We start from the raw sequence: 17,675 nt of genomic DNA, 5'->3' as shown, positions 1-17,675 counted from the left end.
TCTAGAAAAATGGTACAGATGAACTGGTTTGCAGGGCAGAAATAGAGACACAGATATAGAGAACAAACATATGGACACCAAGCGGGGAAAGCGGGGGTGGATGGTGGGATGAATTGGGCGATTGGGATTGACATATATACACGAGTATGTATAAAATAAATAACAAATAAGAACCTGTTGTATAAAAAAATAAATAAATAAAATTTTAAGAAATATATACTGATGCCTTTGGACCAAGTAGCCCTGCTGTTTTGGAACTCCATCTTAAAATGTTTATCCAAGGGCTGTAATTACAAATTAAATGTACAATATAAATAAATCTATATTTTTAAAATTTGCTCCTTAAACATTGCTGAGTGATAAGAAAATGGATTGCAGGTTACAGATACCAACATTACTGCGTATGCTATGGCCAGGAAATAAAACCCCTGACCTTTCGTGGCCTGTGAGGATGTTCAGAAACATGTCACGGGATCTATAATTCTGCATCATGGAGGGATCTGATTTGAACTTGGATTTCAATTAGTAACTAACCCAGCCCACTAATCAGCATTACCACTCAGAGAAAAGAGGAACAGAACAAACCACCAGACTCAGGACACAGGCTCTGCTGGCAGAGGAAGGAGCAGAGCTGTGGAACGGTGCCACTGATCCTGTGTCGTAAAAAACATGGACATGGACTTTTTGCAGAGTAATTAGAGGGAAGAAAAGCCTTTAAAACAATAAAGAATTGATATTATGACTTTCAGAAAGTGTATAAGCAATCACCAGAAACATTCTGGAGTTTCATAAGGGTCCTTGAACGAGGGACTGACTCCCATTGCAAACTGTTCTGGGACAAGAACATTACAGGACAAGTAGAGGTGTAGCAGGACCTAGGCTGTATCAGAGGAGATACTACTTTCTTTGCCATTAAACTAAGTCTTTTCACTAATGACTTAGCCAGGAGATTAGAACTTAATATGTAATTTTCTTTTGTTTTATTAAATTGTTCCACGAAAGCATACAGCAGAGTGTCTATGAGTGATAATGTTTGCATTAGTTCTACTATTCAGTAAGAAAACCCCAGAAAACTACTGTATATTCACTGAGCAAGCATCCTTTAGAAAAGGAAGTATTGGGACTTTCCTGGTGGCGCGGTTAAGAATCCGCCTGCCAATGCAGGGGACACGGGTTTGAGCCCTGGTCCGGTAAGATCCCACATGCCGTGGAGCAACTAAGCCTGTGCGCCACAACTACTGAGCTTGCGCTCTAGAGCCCGAGAGCCACAACTGCTGAGCCTACGTGCCACGACTACTGAAGCCCCTGTGCCTAGAACCCGTGCTCCGCAACAAGAGAAGCCACTGAAATGAGAAGCCCACGCACTGCGACGAAGAGTAGCCCCGACTCGACGCAGCTAGAGAAAGCCCGTGCACAGCAACCAAGACCCAACACAGCCAAAAAATAAATAAACAAATAAATAATTTTTTAAAAAAAAGAAAAGGAATCATTATGGGTGGCCTCTCTTAGAAAACTGGCTTAGGTCACCTTGGAGAGTCTCATTTGGGGAATAAATCATCCTTGGGTCACTGAAGGCAGTCTTGGTTATAGACAGGCTGCAGGATCCTCAGAGGTTGCTAAGAATATCTTTCCTTAAGAGGGTCCATGCATAACCCTACTGTCACTCCAGAGAAAGTGAGCGTAATCAGGCCCTTGGGTCTGAGACACAAAACAAAAGATATTATCACTTAGGTATGGATCCCAGAAGCTGGAAAAAGGGATGTTGTGTGGGCCCACAATAGGAATGCCAGAATCACTCTGAACCCAGCATCCTTTGGTTTTCTGGAGCTCGGGTGATGGCCATGTGTCTACCAAAAAGAGGACACAGAGTTCTGCAAACCTTGGGAACCCAGGCATGAGGCACCCGTAACCAAGCTGACAGTGGACTGGGTCGCTATATAGGGCCTGGATCAGCAGTGGTCTAGCACTCCTACTCAGACCATGGGGAAGACTGGGCATCAGCAAGAAGCAAGGCAGGAGTCAACTGGGAGGTCCTCTGATGGTGTGTGGGAGATGGACTAACCCTTTCCAAACTGCCTGAGTCTCCCGGATTCTTCAGCAGGTCAGGAGTGGGCCGGGGGAAGGCCTCAAGAAAGAGAGAATGAACTTCCTGCTTATCTGGCAGGTAAGTTGCTCTAACAATTAGTTGGAAAAATAAAAGAGACATGAGAGTAGTTGTATGTATCCTGGGTTTGTAGACCAGGTATATGCATGGTGTTTTCATTTACTACTGTGGGTTCAGGCTTTTTCAATTAGCCTTTTGATTTTCTTTTAAGGTCCTACAATAATAATCTCTCCACACATTGTGATGACTAGATCTCTAGATCACATGGGTATTACCTGACTACTGCAGTCAATATTTTAGCAGGAAAAACTAGGTAAGGAGCCTCTCGTAGAATATTATTTTATAAAGCATTTATTCTCTTTTCCCCTCCGTGGGTAAGTGCTATCTGTTACGTTCTCATATAAATAATGGTTCCATATTTCACAGGAATTATTTGTGACAGTTGCATTAAATGTAAAATTGTTCTGTAATGGAAGACTCATGGATTTTGACTATCAGGCAGTAAAAGATGAGACTTCATATTCTCGAAAAGCCATGTTTAGGTTGTTTTCTCCCCCCCAGAATCCATTTCTCTTTTAAGAAAATTTCCACAATAAAGAAAATCAAAGTTAAAACACCATTTTTTTTTCATTCACCTCAGAATTTTTCTTGAAGGAAGAGAGGCAAGACAGTCAACGAAGCCTCAGAACTGCAGTCCCCGCAGCAGGGGATGGGCTGGAGCCGCAGCTGCAGGTTTGGGTACAGACTAAAAGTGTTGGAGGAACCCTGTGCATCCACGGCACAGAAGTAGGTGGCAGAGAGGCCAGGCTGGGAGGCTGTGATGTGCAGGGTGCTGCGACGGGCTTTGGTATCAAGGGAGGCTGTTAATTGTCCCTTCTGCTTCGCTACCCCATTTGACAACAATAAGAACAGAGATTCCAGGCTCTTCCCCAGATCCTGTCAGTACCAGTGCAGTCTGTCGGAAGCAGTGATTGAATGATTGCAGTAGATGGTACTGGCTTCTCCCTCCTGGATGCTCAGGGATGGAGGACCTTGCTCCACTTTCACCTCTGCATTTAACCCTGTCCAGAGAGAACATTTCAGAAGGAGGAGCTCACCAGTTATTCCTATACTCCAGTTCCTCCCCAGGGAACCTCAAATGAGTCACACTGAACCTTGTCCCCACCCCTGAACACCTTATGACAATTCCTTGACCCCCATGGTTCTCCTTCCAATACACCCTCAACTCACAGCTTAGTTGAAGCCACAGAATCGCTGCTAGTTGCTTCTTCATTTTTTTTTTCTTTTTCTGGTCCAGTTCACTGAAGACTCAGATTAAGGTGTTTTGAAAACTGGCCAGGGGTCCCCAAATATGGTAACTTTTTCTTTCTCTACAGAAACACCATTTCAACAGATGTTCCAACCAATTAGAACCATCTCATGCAATTCACTCAGTTCCTCCCTTTTGTTTAAAAAAAGTTTTGGACAGAAGAGTTTTTTGTTTTGTTTTGTTTTGTTTTGTTTTGAATGGAAATAGTGCCGCCTTCAGGATATTTAGAGAAATTACTGAGAAAGTAACCCGTAGAATTGTGTAAACAAGTAGAATTTGCTTTTTGTAAGCCAGCAAGCAAATGTTTCTAAAAATTTCTTAGCAAATTAATCCTTAAAAATCTCATTTACTTAGTCAGGACATTTGTCAAATGACAGAAATGTAATTCAAGTAAGCTTAGGCAAGAAGAGAATTAGGCAGATTATGTATTGGCTCCTATAACATAGACAAGTACAGAATGTATATATGTATGTATATGGGCTTCAGGTATCCAGGGTGCCATGGAACTGAATCCTTCAAGGATTCTCCTTTCATTCCACCTCTCTCTGAACATCAGATTTATTCACTTAGACCACAAGTCAGGAGACATGAGTGCAAACATTTTCCAGCTGGAGTTCATCTCATGGCATAGCCACCAAAGAAGACTGAGAATCCCTCTTTTTCATTCCAAATTTAAAAATTCTGGGATTTGCTCACCTTAGTCTGAGTTGGGTTTTCCTCCAGGGGGGTCAGTTTGTGACTGCAGCAGGGTATAGGTGATACAATTGTCTCAACTGGGTCAGGCGTCCGTCTCTGGGTCATTCAGGAGTATCTAACGTGGCAGCTATGTAAGAAAGATGGCAGCCTCCATTCAGACCACATGGTTAGAGTTTATTTACTTATAAGGAGGGAGTTGTTCTGAGTGGGCAAAATTGTGGTGATGCCCACCACAATCAGTTTATCTCAACTGTGTGGATTATTGGTAGGGGGAGATTGGGAGGATGGGAAGGTTTAGGACTCCCCTAAACATGAGTAGCTGCTTCGGATGAACCGGGTTAGTTTATGAATCATCTTGCTTTCCTACACATAGTGTACATTTTTCTATACCATGTTAACTCTTGAAGAACAGCATCACAGCTTCTTTAGGTTCTCAAATAGCTCTTCCACAAAGCTGTGAAAAAGAGAACAAAATGTGATAATAATAACTAATATGTATAGAGCTGCACTGTACACCAGACATTATGCTAAGTGAATGAATGATCTCATTTAATCCTCAGGACATCTATATTTTACAGAAGATGAAACTGGGGCTTACAGGCATTAAATAATATGCTAAAGATCATGCAGCTGATATGCAATGGAGTGGAATTCAACATGACTATCTAATTGCTGAGCTAATGCCATGTCCTGTGCTTTTGTGTGTGTGCGTAATAGGCTGCGATTAGAATTAGGGACAGTAATTTTTCACCCATTACGCTCACTGCAGTCAATGTGGACAGCTTTTTACATGTAAATTCTCTCTCTTTAAAAACCCTAAACTCAATCCTTGTCTCATGCAAGGTCCCACTGAAATTCCCTTTCTTGCATGAACTCTCCAAGACTGGTAGAACCATTCAATACTGATTTTTCTTGAATTTTTCTCTTGAAGAGAGCACTTGGGGAGAAAATAAAAGACACTTGAAGAAATAAAAGACATTATAGTCAAGAGTACATACCAAGCACCCACTAAGTATAAAGTAATAGTATAAATGATGGGATGGGACTATTACAAAATTTCACAAGATCTAGTTTTGGTCTTAATGGAACTGTAAGTTAGGAAGATTAAAATAATATACATAGAGCAAAAGTTAATGGTGAAAGGGGTGAATTTTGGGAGTTGGGTTATAGGCTGTAACTAATTCAGAAAAGAGAAAGAGAGATTATAGAAGGTGGCAGGAACTTAGTGCAGACTCTTTGGAGGAGTTGAGACCTGAGGAATACATAATGTTAGATATAGAGAGAAAAAAAACATAGGGAGGTAGAAGTGAGGATGATGTGTTTGTGAGAAAGTGTTACGGTGGTCTAACACAGAAAATATGGGAAGTAGCCTCTGGGAATGAGGGTTGATGGGTAAAAGGAGAAGCAGATTATGGAGGTCACTGGAAACTAGTCAAAGGGGCTTATATTTGTGAAAAAACAGGAACTGTTATGGGGTTTTCAATACTGGAGTGATATGGTGAAAAAATATTTTAGAAAGAAGGGGTAGCTATTCTTTTTGGATGGTTGGGAGTTGGCGGGGTAGGGGGGAAGGGCAAGAAAGAGACTTCAGTAATGGAGAGCAAAGAGAACATTCCTTTCAACTTGGTAAGAGGAACTGAGAGGCATGGAACGACTTCAATAAGGCTGTAGTCGTGGGGATTCTAAATAAAGGATGAATCTGAGAGCATTTAAAAGAAAAAACTGACAAGAATTGGTGCCCAACTATAAACTCAAAAGTTTCAAGCCTGAATAAAGGAAGGATGTGATATTTACAGAAACTGGGAAGTTTGAAGAGGGATCTGAATGGGGAAAGTGTTTTGAAATTGAGATAATAGTGATATATCAATAAGTGTAAATGGACAAGTGACAGCTGGAGGTAAAGTACAGAATTTTAGATAAATGGAAAGTGCTGACACAAGCAGAAACTCAATAAATGACAGATGTTAGTATGCATTATCACATGTACCACATAGAATTTTTATCAGTGTGCACATATGTTTATTTTTCTAGACTGTGAGCTCCCTGAAAACAGGGACTTATTCTCTTAGTCAGTTTTGATTTCCTAGTGTTTAGCATAGTGATTGGCACATGGTCGGTGATTTGTTTGTTAAAAGTAAACTAAAAGTACGGGCTTCCCTGGTGGCGCAGTGGTTGAGAGTCCGCCTGCCGATGCAGGGGACATGGGTTCATGCCCCGGTCCGGGAAGATCCCACATGCCGCGGAGTGGCTGGGCCTGTGAGCCATGGCCGCTGAGCCTGCGTGTCTAGAGCCTGTGCTTCACAACGGGAGAGGCCACAACAGTGAGAGGCCCGCGTACCAAAAAAAAAAAAAAGTAAAGTAAAAGTAGGGCTTCTGTAACACAGACTGGGTGATTTACACAACAGAAATTTATTTCTCACAGTTCTGGAGGCCAAAAGTCCAAAATCAAGGTGTCAGCCAGGTTTGATTTCTACTCAAGCCTCTTCCCTTGGCTTTTGGATGGCTGCCTTCTCATTGTGTCCTCACTTGGTCTTTCCTCTGTGTTTGAGCATCCCTAGTGTCTGTGTCCTAATTGTCTCTTTTTATAAGGACACCAGTCAGATTGGATTAAGGTCCACCCTAATGACCTCATTTTAACTTAATCACTGTGTTAAAGGCCCTATCTTCAAATGCAGTCACAGTCTGAGGTACTGGGGGTTAGGGTTTCCACATATAAATTTTGGAGTGACACAATTCAGCCCACAATAGTAGGAATGAAAAAATTTTTTTTGAAAAAATGGAAACACAGGAGAGTTGAGACATGGTACTTGGTATATGTGGAGTATTTGTGTGCTGGTTACATGAGGAAAGTAGAAGAGGCAGAATTCAGGATATTTTTTTCCTTATGATTTGATGCAGACTTTGGAATTATAAAATAATATAAATTTTAGCAAACTTTAGAAGTTCAAGTGAAAAGATTATATATTTCTAATAATCATTCATTTCATCAAGATCTATTTACACAAAGTATTAACTGATGATTTAAAAAATTCCTTCCTTAGAAGTGGTTATATCACCTTTCTCATTTTTAATATGTATTTTCTCTCCTTTTTCTTAACATATTTTCTAGAGCTCTTGGCTTTATTTATAAATTCTAATTTTTGTTTTGCTTTTAAATTAATTCCTACTTCTATTAGAATTTCCCCTTCTATATTTTAGTTTATTTTGCTCATTACTATTTTTTCCTTGAATGGGAAATTTGGCTTCTTTGACTCTTTATTAATAAATGTATTTAAGGCTATACACTTCCTTATGAGTAGTGCTTTGAACAAATCCATAGGTTTTTATATGTAGTGCTGTCATTAGTGTTAATATTTAATGACCTGCAATTTTAACTTTTAGTTATTTGACCTGGAAATTATTTAGAATATTAAAAGTGGTTAATTTCCTTCCAACTCATTTATTAGCTATCTTTTAATTATTAATTTCTAGCTTTATTGTATTGTGTTTACAGAATGTGGCTTTTATGAATCTTTCCTTCTTTGAGTCATAATACATGTTCATGTTTTGGCAAATGTTTCTCCCTCTCTCTCTCTCTTTCTCTCTCTCTCTCTCTATATATATACATTGCAAAGTTATATTTCATGTCCGTCTTCCTCTTTCTCTCTCTGAGAAGTAGTTATTAAAGTATCTCATAATTAATATATTTCCAAATTATCCTTATATTTCCAACAAATTTTGCTTTATAATTTTCTGATGCATTATTTTTTAATAAAAGCAGGTTCATTCATTCATTCACTCATTCTTTTATGAATTCAACAAATAACTATTGAGAATCCATTGTGTTCCAGATCCCAGGTTGAGTTCTTAGGCTATGACAATGAGCAAGACAGAAATTTAGTCCCTGATGTTGTGGAATGCACATTAGAGATAGTGACAGTAACACTCATTCAATGACTGCCACTAAATGTGGAGGATGTTGTGACTGGAGAGTACAGGGAGCTGTAAGAGTTTAGGAGGCGGTTATACATGAATCAAGGAGGCTAGGAAAGTCCTCCCTGAAGAAGTAATATTAAAGTCAAATCAGGCACATTTTAGGATCTGAAAGCAGACAGTATTGGTCAGGATTCTAGCAAAAAACTCATGTACACAAAAATTGCAAAATTTGAGGAGACCTTAATGTGGCACTAGTTACAAAAGTATGAGCAGGGTATAACGTGTAAGAGATAGTGCTATATTCTGGGACTAGCATTACTCTAGGCTTTAAATGGAAGGGTGAGAGTGATCATGGGAACCTGCAGATAAAGAAGCTGTTTGAAGAGGCTGTCTTAAAGTGCTGACCTTCTGATAGAGGGCCAATGTCAGTCAATGTCAATCCCACAGGGAGGAAGCTGGGGGAATATATACCCAGACCTTATGCTCCTCCTTCCCTCTGATTTCTGCAGGTGCTCCCCTTGGGCCAAAAAAATCAGAAAGGCAAGAGAGCCCATTGATGTGGTCCCTACAAGTCAGCCACCTGGGGCACAGAACAGAGCATAGAAGGATGGAGCAAGGTCCTGGAAAGGCAAACAGGAGATAGTAAGCCCACAATCCAATATGGGTGAAGATGAGAGTTGGGAAATGAGCCCAGAGAAGTCAGAGCAAGGAAGGATTTATGAGCCTTGGTGTGATTTTGAATTTTGTCCAATGGGAAATGGGAAGTCATTGATTAATTTAAGCAAGAGTGTGAAATGACTGCATTTGCATTTTTAAATGATAGCTCTGGCTATAGTGAGGAAAATACCTTGGATGGATGATGGTTTCCTTCACTAGGATGGGGACACTGGAGAAGGACGACCTATAGATTGGTAAGATAATGATCTCAATCTGTGGCATATTGAGGTTGAAGCATAGAGTTGGATCTGCACTGAGAAAGATCTTGGCTAGAGATACAAATTTTTCAGTAGAGAACAGTTAAGTGGTGTTTGAAGTTTAGGAGTTGATGAGATGGTCTAGAACCTGTGTGTATTTAATATAGAAGAGGGATTAGGAACCCCAGAATTCAAGAAATGGTAGAGAAAGTACAGCCTTCAAAGGAAGAAGAAAGTAGGGATGGCTAGAAAGGAGAAAACCCTGGAGAATTTTGAGTAGAAGCCATGCTTTTGAATTATTTAATGACAAGTATACTCCTGGCATGCCTTAGGTGAGTTAAGATGGGTTTTGTATCCAGGATATCAGGATAAGATTAGTGAGGTCATTTCAAGTAAGAGAAAACTTTATGCTGACATTTGATAGCTTTCTTTTATGTTCAGGAGTGACTCAGGCCTAGAAACCCGAAACCCTTCAAGGAAGATATGGATTAGAGTGAATTTCCTTCTCACAAATTCTCCATGTCTGCAGATTCTGTTTTTGTGAAACTGGTGTTCAAAGCCAGAATGTGCTGTGTGGTTGTGGAGAAAGGTATACAATCCATGGGATTTGACACTCTTACTGTAAATGAATCACCTACTTTTGTTTGTCTTCATGGCTAAATTCAGACTACTGGAAAATAACTAGGACTGTTTCAAGACATTTTGTCCATTAGATTGCCTCTTAAATTTCAGAATAGCAACGTAATTAAAAATCACAGGTTACCTTTTGGTTCAACCTAGATGTGGTCTCGGAGAGGCAGCAGTGAGTGGTGGCATGAAGCGAGATCTTAAGTCCCTGCCCAGGAATTGCACCACACTTCCTGGCTCTTGCCCCCAGTGAAAAATGCATTTCTCACGGAGGCAAAAACTGTAAAAACAGGTACAAAGTTTATTATTAGAGACATAGCACAGCAACAAGTGGGAGAGCACACAGAGAAAATTTGTTTAGTTCAGATAGAATCAAGGCAGAGATGCACACCCAGAGAGAAAGGGTGTGGGCATCCTCCCTAATGAAGAGGAGCACAGGAAAGAGGCCATTAAATTATTTATATCAGGCAGTTCTTCCCAGTCTTTGTTTACTTTTGGCCAATTATCTGGTTTCTTTTTCCACACCTGATCTCCCCTAGGACCCTCCCCAAAATGCATGCACAACTGTTTTCCAATATGGATTTCAGCCCAGAGGCCTATGGGACAGCCTTAGCATCACATATTATGCCCCCTCCTTTTTGACCCCCAAGGAGCCTTTCTGCACATGTGCAATGTCACCCTTGCCCCAAGGATGGGAAATATGTGGCCGCTTGATCCTTTACTCAAACAAGGTTTAGCCCCTCTCTGTTCCTGCCATGACTGTTATCTTAAGGTGTCCACAGGAGACAAAGCTTGGCTATTTACCCTGTTCCTGTTGTTACTTCCATTTCGGAGAGTTAAACAGGAGGCTGATTTTATTTATTTACTTATTATTAGTTATCTACTTTATACATATTATTGTATATATTCAATCCCAATCTCCCAATTCATCCCCCCCACCCCCCGCTTTCACCCCTTGGTGTCCATACATTTGTTCTCTACATCTGTGTCTCTATTTCTGCCTTGCAAACCAGTTCATCTGTACCATTTTTCTAGATTCCACATATATGTGTTAATATACGATATTTGATTTTCTCTTTCTGACATACTTCACTCTGTATGACAATCTCTGTGTCCATCCACGTCCCTACAAATGACCCAATTTCATTCCTTTTTATGGCTTAGTAATATTCCATTGTATATATGTACCACATCTTCTTTATCCATTCGTCTGTCAATGGGCATTTAGGTTGCTTCCATGTCCTGGCTATTGTAAATAGTGCTGCAATGAACATTGGGGTGCATGTGTCTTTTTGAATTATGGTTTTCTCAGGGTATACGCCCAGTAGTGGGATTGCTGGGTCATATGGTAATTCTATTTTTAGCTTTTTAAGAAACCTCCATACAGTTCTCCATAGTGGCTGTATCAATTTACATTCCCACCAACAGTGCAAGAGGGTTCCCATTTCTTCACATCCTCTCCAGCATTTGTTGTCTGTAGATTTTTTGATGATGGCCATTCTGACCAGTGTGAGGTGATACCTCATTGTAGTTTTGATTTGCATTTCTCTAATAATTAGTGATGTTGAGCAGCTTTTCATGGGCTTCTTGGCCATCTGTATGTCTTCTTTGGAGAAATGTCTATTTAGATCTTCTGCACTTTTTTTTATTGCGTTGTTTTGTTTTTTTAATATTGAGCTGCATGAGCTGTTTATATATTTTGGAGATTAATCCTTTGTCCATTAATTTTTTTGCAAATATTTTCTCCCATTCTGAGGATTGTCTTTTCATCTTGTTTATAGTTTCCTTTGCTGTGCAAAACTTTTAAGTTTCATTAGGTCCCATTTGTTTATTTTTGTTTTTATTTCCATTACTCTAGGAGGTGGGTCAAAAAAGATCTTGCTGTGATTTATGTCAAAGAGTGTTCTTTATATGTTTTCCTCTAAGAGTTTGTAGTGTCCAGTCTTACATTTAGGTCTTTAATCTATTTTGAGTTTATTTTTGTGTGTGGTGTTAGGGAGTGTTCTAATTTCATTCTTTTACATGTTGCTGTCCAGTTTTCCCAGCACCACTTATTTAAGACAGTGTTTTCTCCATTGTATATCCTTGTTTCCTTTGTCATAGATTAAGTTGACCATAGGTGTGTGGGTTTATCTCTGGGCTTCCTATCCTGTTCCATTGATCTATATTTCTGTTTTTGTGAGGAGGCTGGGTTTAAATGTCTAACCTGGAGCCCATGTATCTCCTCTCTCAGGAGATGTGAACAGGAGACTAGTTGTAAGTGTCCGGCCTGAAGCCCACTTTTTCTTGCGCCATGAAATGTAAACAGGAGGCCAGTTGTAAATGCCTAGTTTAGGGCCCATCTATCTCCTGTCTTAGATGTATATGAAGCCAGGAGTTTATAGCTTAGGTATTGAGAGATAATTATCTGATTTTCAGAGCCAGAATGGCCTTATATGTGCAAAAAACAAAATTATAACACAAATTAGGAGTGAGTCTGTGTCCAAGTTTTATTAAAGTTCTTAGTGAGAGAACCATGAATAAAAAGACCTGATTCCACAGGTGCTTATAGGAAAAAGATATAAATGTACAGATAGCAAAATAAAATATTGGTAGAGTTGATACAACAATTGGTGGTTAATTTTTCTTCTAGGCTATGAACTCGTAACACCTCTTTTATTTCTGTAGGTTAACCTCCAACACACAGGAGTGTAAACCATATGAGCCTTTTCTCATATAGATTTATGGATTGCTAGGTAAATATGCTGTGACAACAGTTACCTTCTTCAAGAGTGTCAGATAAGTGTCTACTAGAAAATGCTCTCGCATGATAGAGAAAAAGAGATCTAGCAATGGTTTTTTTTTTTTTCTAAAATTGGAACAGCTTTCTCTTTTACAGTGTTGCTAATGAATGACCACGGCATTTAAAACTGCCTTTTCCAAGGTAAAGATACACGTACAAGTGACTTGTATGCAAATGACTTTGTATCATGCAAGAGCTCAGGCCCTATTGTTTTCTAACTCATCAGTAGTTATTCCTCCAAGCCAGAAATGTCAAACAGGTTTTAGAAAATTTACCAGGTTTACTGAAACTTAAGACTCTATCCTTCAAATTTCCTGCTTATTTTCCTCAAAGCTTGTTACGGAATGAAGACTGGCTGAGAATGAATCAGTAATATTTAGAGTAGTCTAATGTAGTGATCTTCAAACTAAGGAACAGATAGGTATTTTAAGGGAATCAATTTCTAGATACTCGACTTCTCCATGTACCCTTTCCTAAAAATGATCTGTCTGAGAACCTGACTGTGGTTCTCATTTCCTAGCTCTCATTTCACAACTGTCCTTTACATGGAATCTTTGCAACATTGCTCTGAGGTTTGAGAGCATTAAGGAAAGGGCTATTTTTTTTTTTTAACCGATGTCAGGAAAGCATTTAATCAAAGCACTTAGATCTGACCTCAGTCATTTTATTAAGAAATGCACTTCCAAAAATCTTTTTTGCCTTTTATGTTAAAAACCTTTAAAAATTATAATGTATTTAAGTTGTTTTCATCAAACATGCATTACTAATAATTTTATTTACAAATCAATCCAGAAAAAAATAACAATTAGAGCAATATGATCAGGGGAAACAAAAAATTTCAATTTCATACATATTTTTGTTGCAGACATTTTTGGTGATCAGTAAAAGACGTTTAAAGAAAAAATATATTAAATTTTGCAGAAGTTGAATGGAAATATTATTGTAAAGAAAAAAGTAGTGATATGAAACCTTCAATTGTTAATGAAGAGTTCATGAATTTTAATTGGATGTTGATAGATATCAAATAACTTTGGTATTAAGATTTCATTGCATATATATACAAGCTATTATGAGTTTTATTTGAAAATGTCAATATTTATAATACAGCAGAATTTATAACCTTTATAACTACTTAAACATTTAAAATAATTGTAAAATATTTTAGTAGTCATCTTAAAAATGTGTGACGGTTTTACAGTTTTCCAAAGTCTGACTGTCATCTATCTAATGTGCTGGTTGGCCTACAAACATGAACATGATTTGATGACAGTGCAGAATTACTGGCAATGTCTGTTTATGGTTAATCCTCCAACCATTCTTTAAGTTTATATCTTCTATAGACTGGTGAAAAATATCGGTCACGGAAATTCATGTGACTTCTCCAGTGTTTCCCCTTAAATCTGAATCTGAATGAAGCAAGACAGGACAAAAGACTTTTAGATCTGACATCACTCACCTTTCTGAAGCTGCAAATGTTCTATGCAAGAAATTATCAAACAGTGTAATTCTGAGTTTCTAGAGAAGGTTATTTGAATCAGCCTCCCCATTAAGCAGAAAGTGTTTCCTCCTGCCAAGAGGTTTAAACTTCTGTTGCTGTAGTCAGTGGAAAGTGCCCATTTCTGGTGTCGCAGAGAGAATGAAGCTTCCAAAGAGAAGTGAGACAAAGAGCTGAGTTAAGAGAGAAGGGACATTAAATTTCCGTACTGCTGGTTTTGTTAGTAACCAAAGCAGGCTACCAGTGTTAGCAAAGCATATTAGTAGGAATCAAAATATCCATAGGAATTAATTAATGTGGTCTCAACACCTAAAGGTTCTACTGTGACCAAGTTCTTAAGCAAAGACTAAGCTTAATATAAGCACATGTGATATTTTGATTTATAATAAGAAATATATATTTGATATTCATTCCATTTCTGGCATAGAGCACTTAAAGCTCTTGGTATTTCTTGTGGCAAGAGTCTTAAAGATGTCTTATATTATGTCAGTGAGGTGACTTTTGGAAAGCACCTAAGGATGGGGGTCTAGTTGACAGAGGAGCCAACCTGGTGATTAGAGGGTTGGAACTTTTAGGCCTACCCCCCTGACCTCCAGGGAGGGGACAGGGGCTGTTGAATCAACTGCGAATGGCCAATGATTTAATCAATCCTATCTAAGCAAAGAAATCTCTATAAAACCCTAAGGCCAGGGTTCAGAGAGTTTCTGAGTTGGTGAACAGGTGAAGATTCTGGGAGAGTGGTGTGCTCAGGAAAGTTTCTTCATTAGCCTGCATCAGCTCACTCTTACCTAGTAGACTATTTGTTATAGTATGGTATTGTATATGTTGTGTTTCCTTCTAGGCAGAGATGACATTAAAAACTTTTAACCCAATGTTTAATCATCCGTTTGTTGTTTGGTATGGATATCAGGACAGACACAGGTTGTAGGGAGAGAGTGAGAGTGTTAGAACAGAATCCTGGTGGGGACTCCCAGCTATGCCAAACATTTACTCTTTAGTTGCTGGGTCATGGATAAGCTTGGGAGAGGAACCAAGACAGCCCATATGGCAGGGGTTGAAAGCGAGCATGTAAGGGACCATTGAGAAATGGCTAGTTGCCAACTAGCATGGTGGTATTTCCATTTTTAACAACCAATAAGGGTTTTATAGTGTATACTCAGGGAATGTCAGCTTCGTATCTAGTAGCTAACTTTGCCTAAAATTCATGTGAAGTGTCAGCAGGTGGGATAGTGCCCTAGTAGATTCATTGTTCCCAGATGTTATTAACTGAGGGCATATGATATACCTTTACATTCATTATTCTAAATAGAATTATTTGCTTAAACAGCTTTTAAATTATGTAACCATCTTAAACAATCAACTCTACTTTAAAAAGATGAACTTCTATGGAATGGGGTTAATCAAACTTTCTATCACCTTAACATACCTTGTGGTTATGAAACACTCCCGCAGTAACAGTGTAACTATGGTAGTTCTCAGGGTTTGAGGGTGAGGGCTGTAGTCTTAAACTCCTAGGTGATTGCTACATGCCACTTCTACCCTATTGATCTAGAACAGTAGGAAGAAAAAGCACAAACATACAACTTATGACATTTAGCACTAATTTTTGTACTGTCAATGTTGATTCCCTTTTCCATTAGGACTTTCAAAAGAAAGAAAAAGAATTCTTGGCTAATTTGTCTTTCCCTGATTTTTCATGGAAACCCCTGAACTGGACAATAGTTAAGCTGCTTGGTTTCACTTGATGTTCATGTCCCTCAGAACAGATTTCATCATAGCCACACCTGTATTTTATTTTATTTATTTTATTTTTAATTAGTTTTTTTGCATGAATCCCAAAAGAGGTCCTCCCTGCCTCTGTAAAGTAGGAAAGAAGTAGACTATCATATCCATGCATCTTTTCATTTGGTGGAGGCAGGAAGGACCCTATAATCTTTATTATTTTCTTTATTATTTTAAATTTATTATTATTATTATTAGAGTTCTCACACTATTTAAAAAAGTGAAACTCTCCTTCCCTTTTCCAGTCCTCCCATAGAAACGTACATGTAAAATTTTTTCTACTACATATTATTTTAGTCAGTTACAGGAATTATATACTAATAACCATTCTTAACATTGGCACTTTTTCTAGACTGACTTAAATCTTAGCAATAGGATTCTACCTATTTGATTTCTCAGAAAATTTATAACCTTGATCACAAAAATTTAAAACACTAAATAGAAACTTTAACAAGGATTTTAAAATAGAGATTGGAAATGGCTTCTTCATCATCTCTCATAGTGTATGCTACAGCAATTGGATATATACAAAGTTGTTAGAAAATGGCAATCATTAGTTTCAGAGAACACCAGGAACTCAGAGGTGCAGATTCAGTTTTACAGTTCATGTGCTGTGTAACTGATTGGAGAAATTGTAAAACATTTTACGAATTATAAAAAGTACACAAATGTAGTTATTTAAATTTTAAGTTTAATGGGATTTTTAGAATAGGAGACCAGATCCCTGAAGGCAGGATTGTCATGAAAACTTCCCTTATTCTCTGATTTGGAGAAGAGACATATGCCAGCATTTCTAACTTTTGGGCATATGAAGACTTTCTGGAATTTAGAATAATATTGCTGCTTCTTCATTCAACAAGTGATACTCCTTATTAGAAAGAGGCTTGATCAGTAACTATTTAATTGAGGACTTTTTCTACAAAATTAAAAAAAATCGTAAGATATAGGTTTAGTCAGTATAGAATATTTTGTTCAAAGTCCAAATTATGCCTAGAATTGTACCCTGATTTCACCTTTCATTACTTATACTCTTACCCAGACTCTTTATAGCATCAGTATCAACAGCAAGTAACATTTAAGGGTTTAATGGCCAAATACTCTGGAAAGTACTGCAAGGCACTCAAGGAAAGTAAAAGCAATGATCCATGTTCTCCGTTCAGTATAGTAACCCTATATAGTTGGAGATGAAAGAACATAAATATGAAACAGTGATCAACAAAGGACAGAATGTAATGAAGGTAGCCTGTAGGTCAAAAGAAAGTTTGACATGATTTCAAACGATTAGGAAAGTCTTTAGAGAAGAGGTGGCACATGGGTTTGCCTTGAAGAGTGTCCAAGATTTGGATGAACAGGGAAAAAAGAAGAAAGAGTTTTCAAGAAGGAAGGAGAGTCTCATTCACTGTCTTCTATTATTGACCCCTACAGTGTCCGGATTGAAGTGATGACTGATTAACTACCATTCCATAGAAGTTCATCTTTTTAAAACAATGTTTATTGAGATGATTATATAAGTTAAGAAGTTGGTTAACCAAATTATTTTATATTTTTAAAGGACGATATTGAATGGAAAGGTACATTAAGCGCCCTCAGTTAATCACATCTGGGAACAAATGAATCAAGTACCCAATGACAATACACATGAATTATAGGCAGAGTAACTACTCCTCACACAGTTGATATGAGTATGTGCTATGAGACCCATACTGGCTGTTAAATATAGAAATACTTCCACACTCATTGGCAATGCATCGCCTCTGAAAGTGCTCTCCTCCAGTATCTACCATGCATTACCCAGATTTACCCAGGATTCAGCAACTAAAGAATTAATGCCTAGCATAGCAGGGGGTCCCCACCAACCATCTCTTCTGGAAATCTGACCCTCCCCTATCTGTTCTGGTGGATCTATGCCCTTATGAAACAGGTGATTAAATATTGGGCTGTTTTGAATACCCTGGGATATTGAGGATATCCTGGGATACTGAGAGCCTTTTTGCCGTGCTCACAGAGCACTTGGAATCTCCCAGAACCCCTGACCCTCAGGCTTCTACTCC

At 38.5% G+C, this 17,675-nt stretch overlaps 1 gene segment (V, D, J or C); it reads right to left on the bottom strand.

The window, feature by feature from the left end:
- Window positions 1-2,740: 2,740 nt before the first annotated feature.
- LOC112397494 (T cell receptor alpha variable 39-like) lies at window positions 2,741-3,377 on the bottom strand. The segment is given in 2 exon segments: window positions 2,741-3,165; window positions 3,335-3,377. Coding segments are annotated over 2 exon segments (468 nt in total).
- Window positions 3,378-17,675: the final 14,298 nt, after the last annotated feature.

This window comes from Neophocaena asiaeorientalis, unplaced genomic scaffold, assembly GCF_003031525.2.
Source record: "Neophocaena asiaeorientalis asiaeorientalis breed wild unplaced genomic scaffold, Neophocaena_asiaeorientalis_V1.1 scaffold27, whole genome shotgun sequence".
In the NCBI taxonomy this organism is placed as follows: domain Eukaryota; kingdom Metazoa; phylum Chordata; class Mammalia; order Artiodactyla; family Phocoenidae; genus Neophocaena; species Neophocaena asiaeorientalis.
The sequence above is the reverse complement of the archived record's forward strand: the minus strand, read 5'-3'. Positions and strand labels throughout refer to the sequence as shown.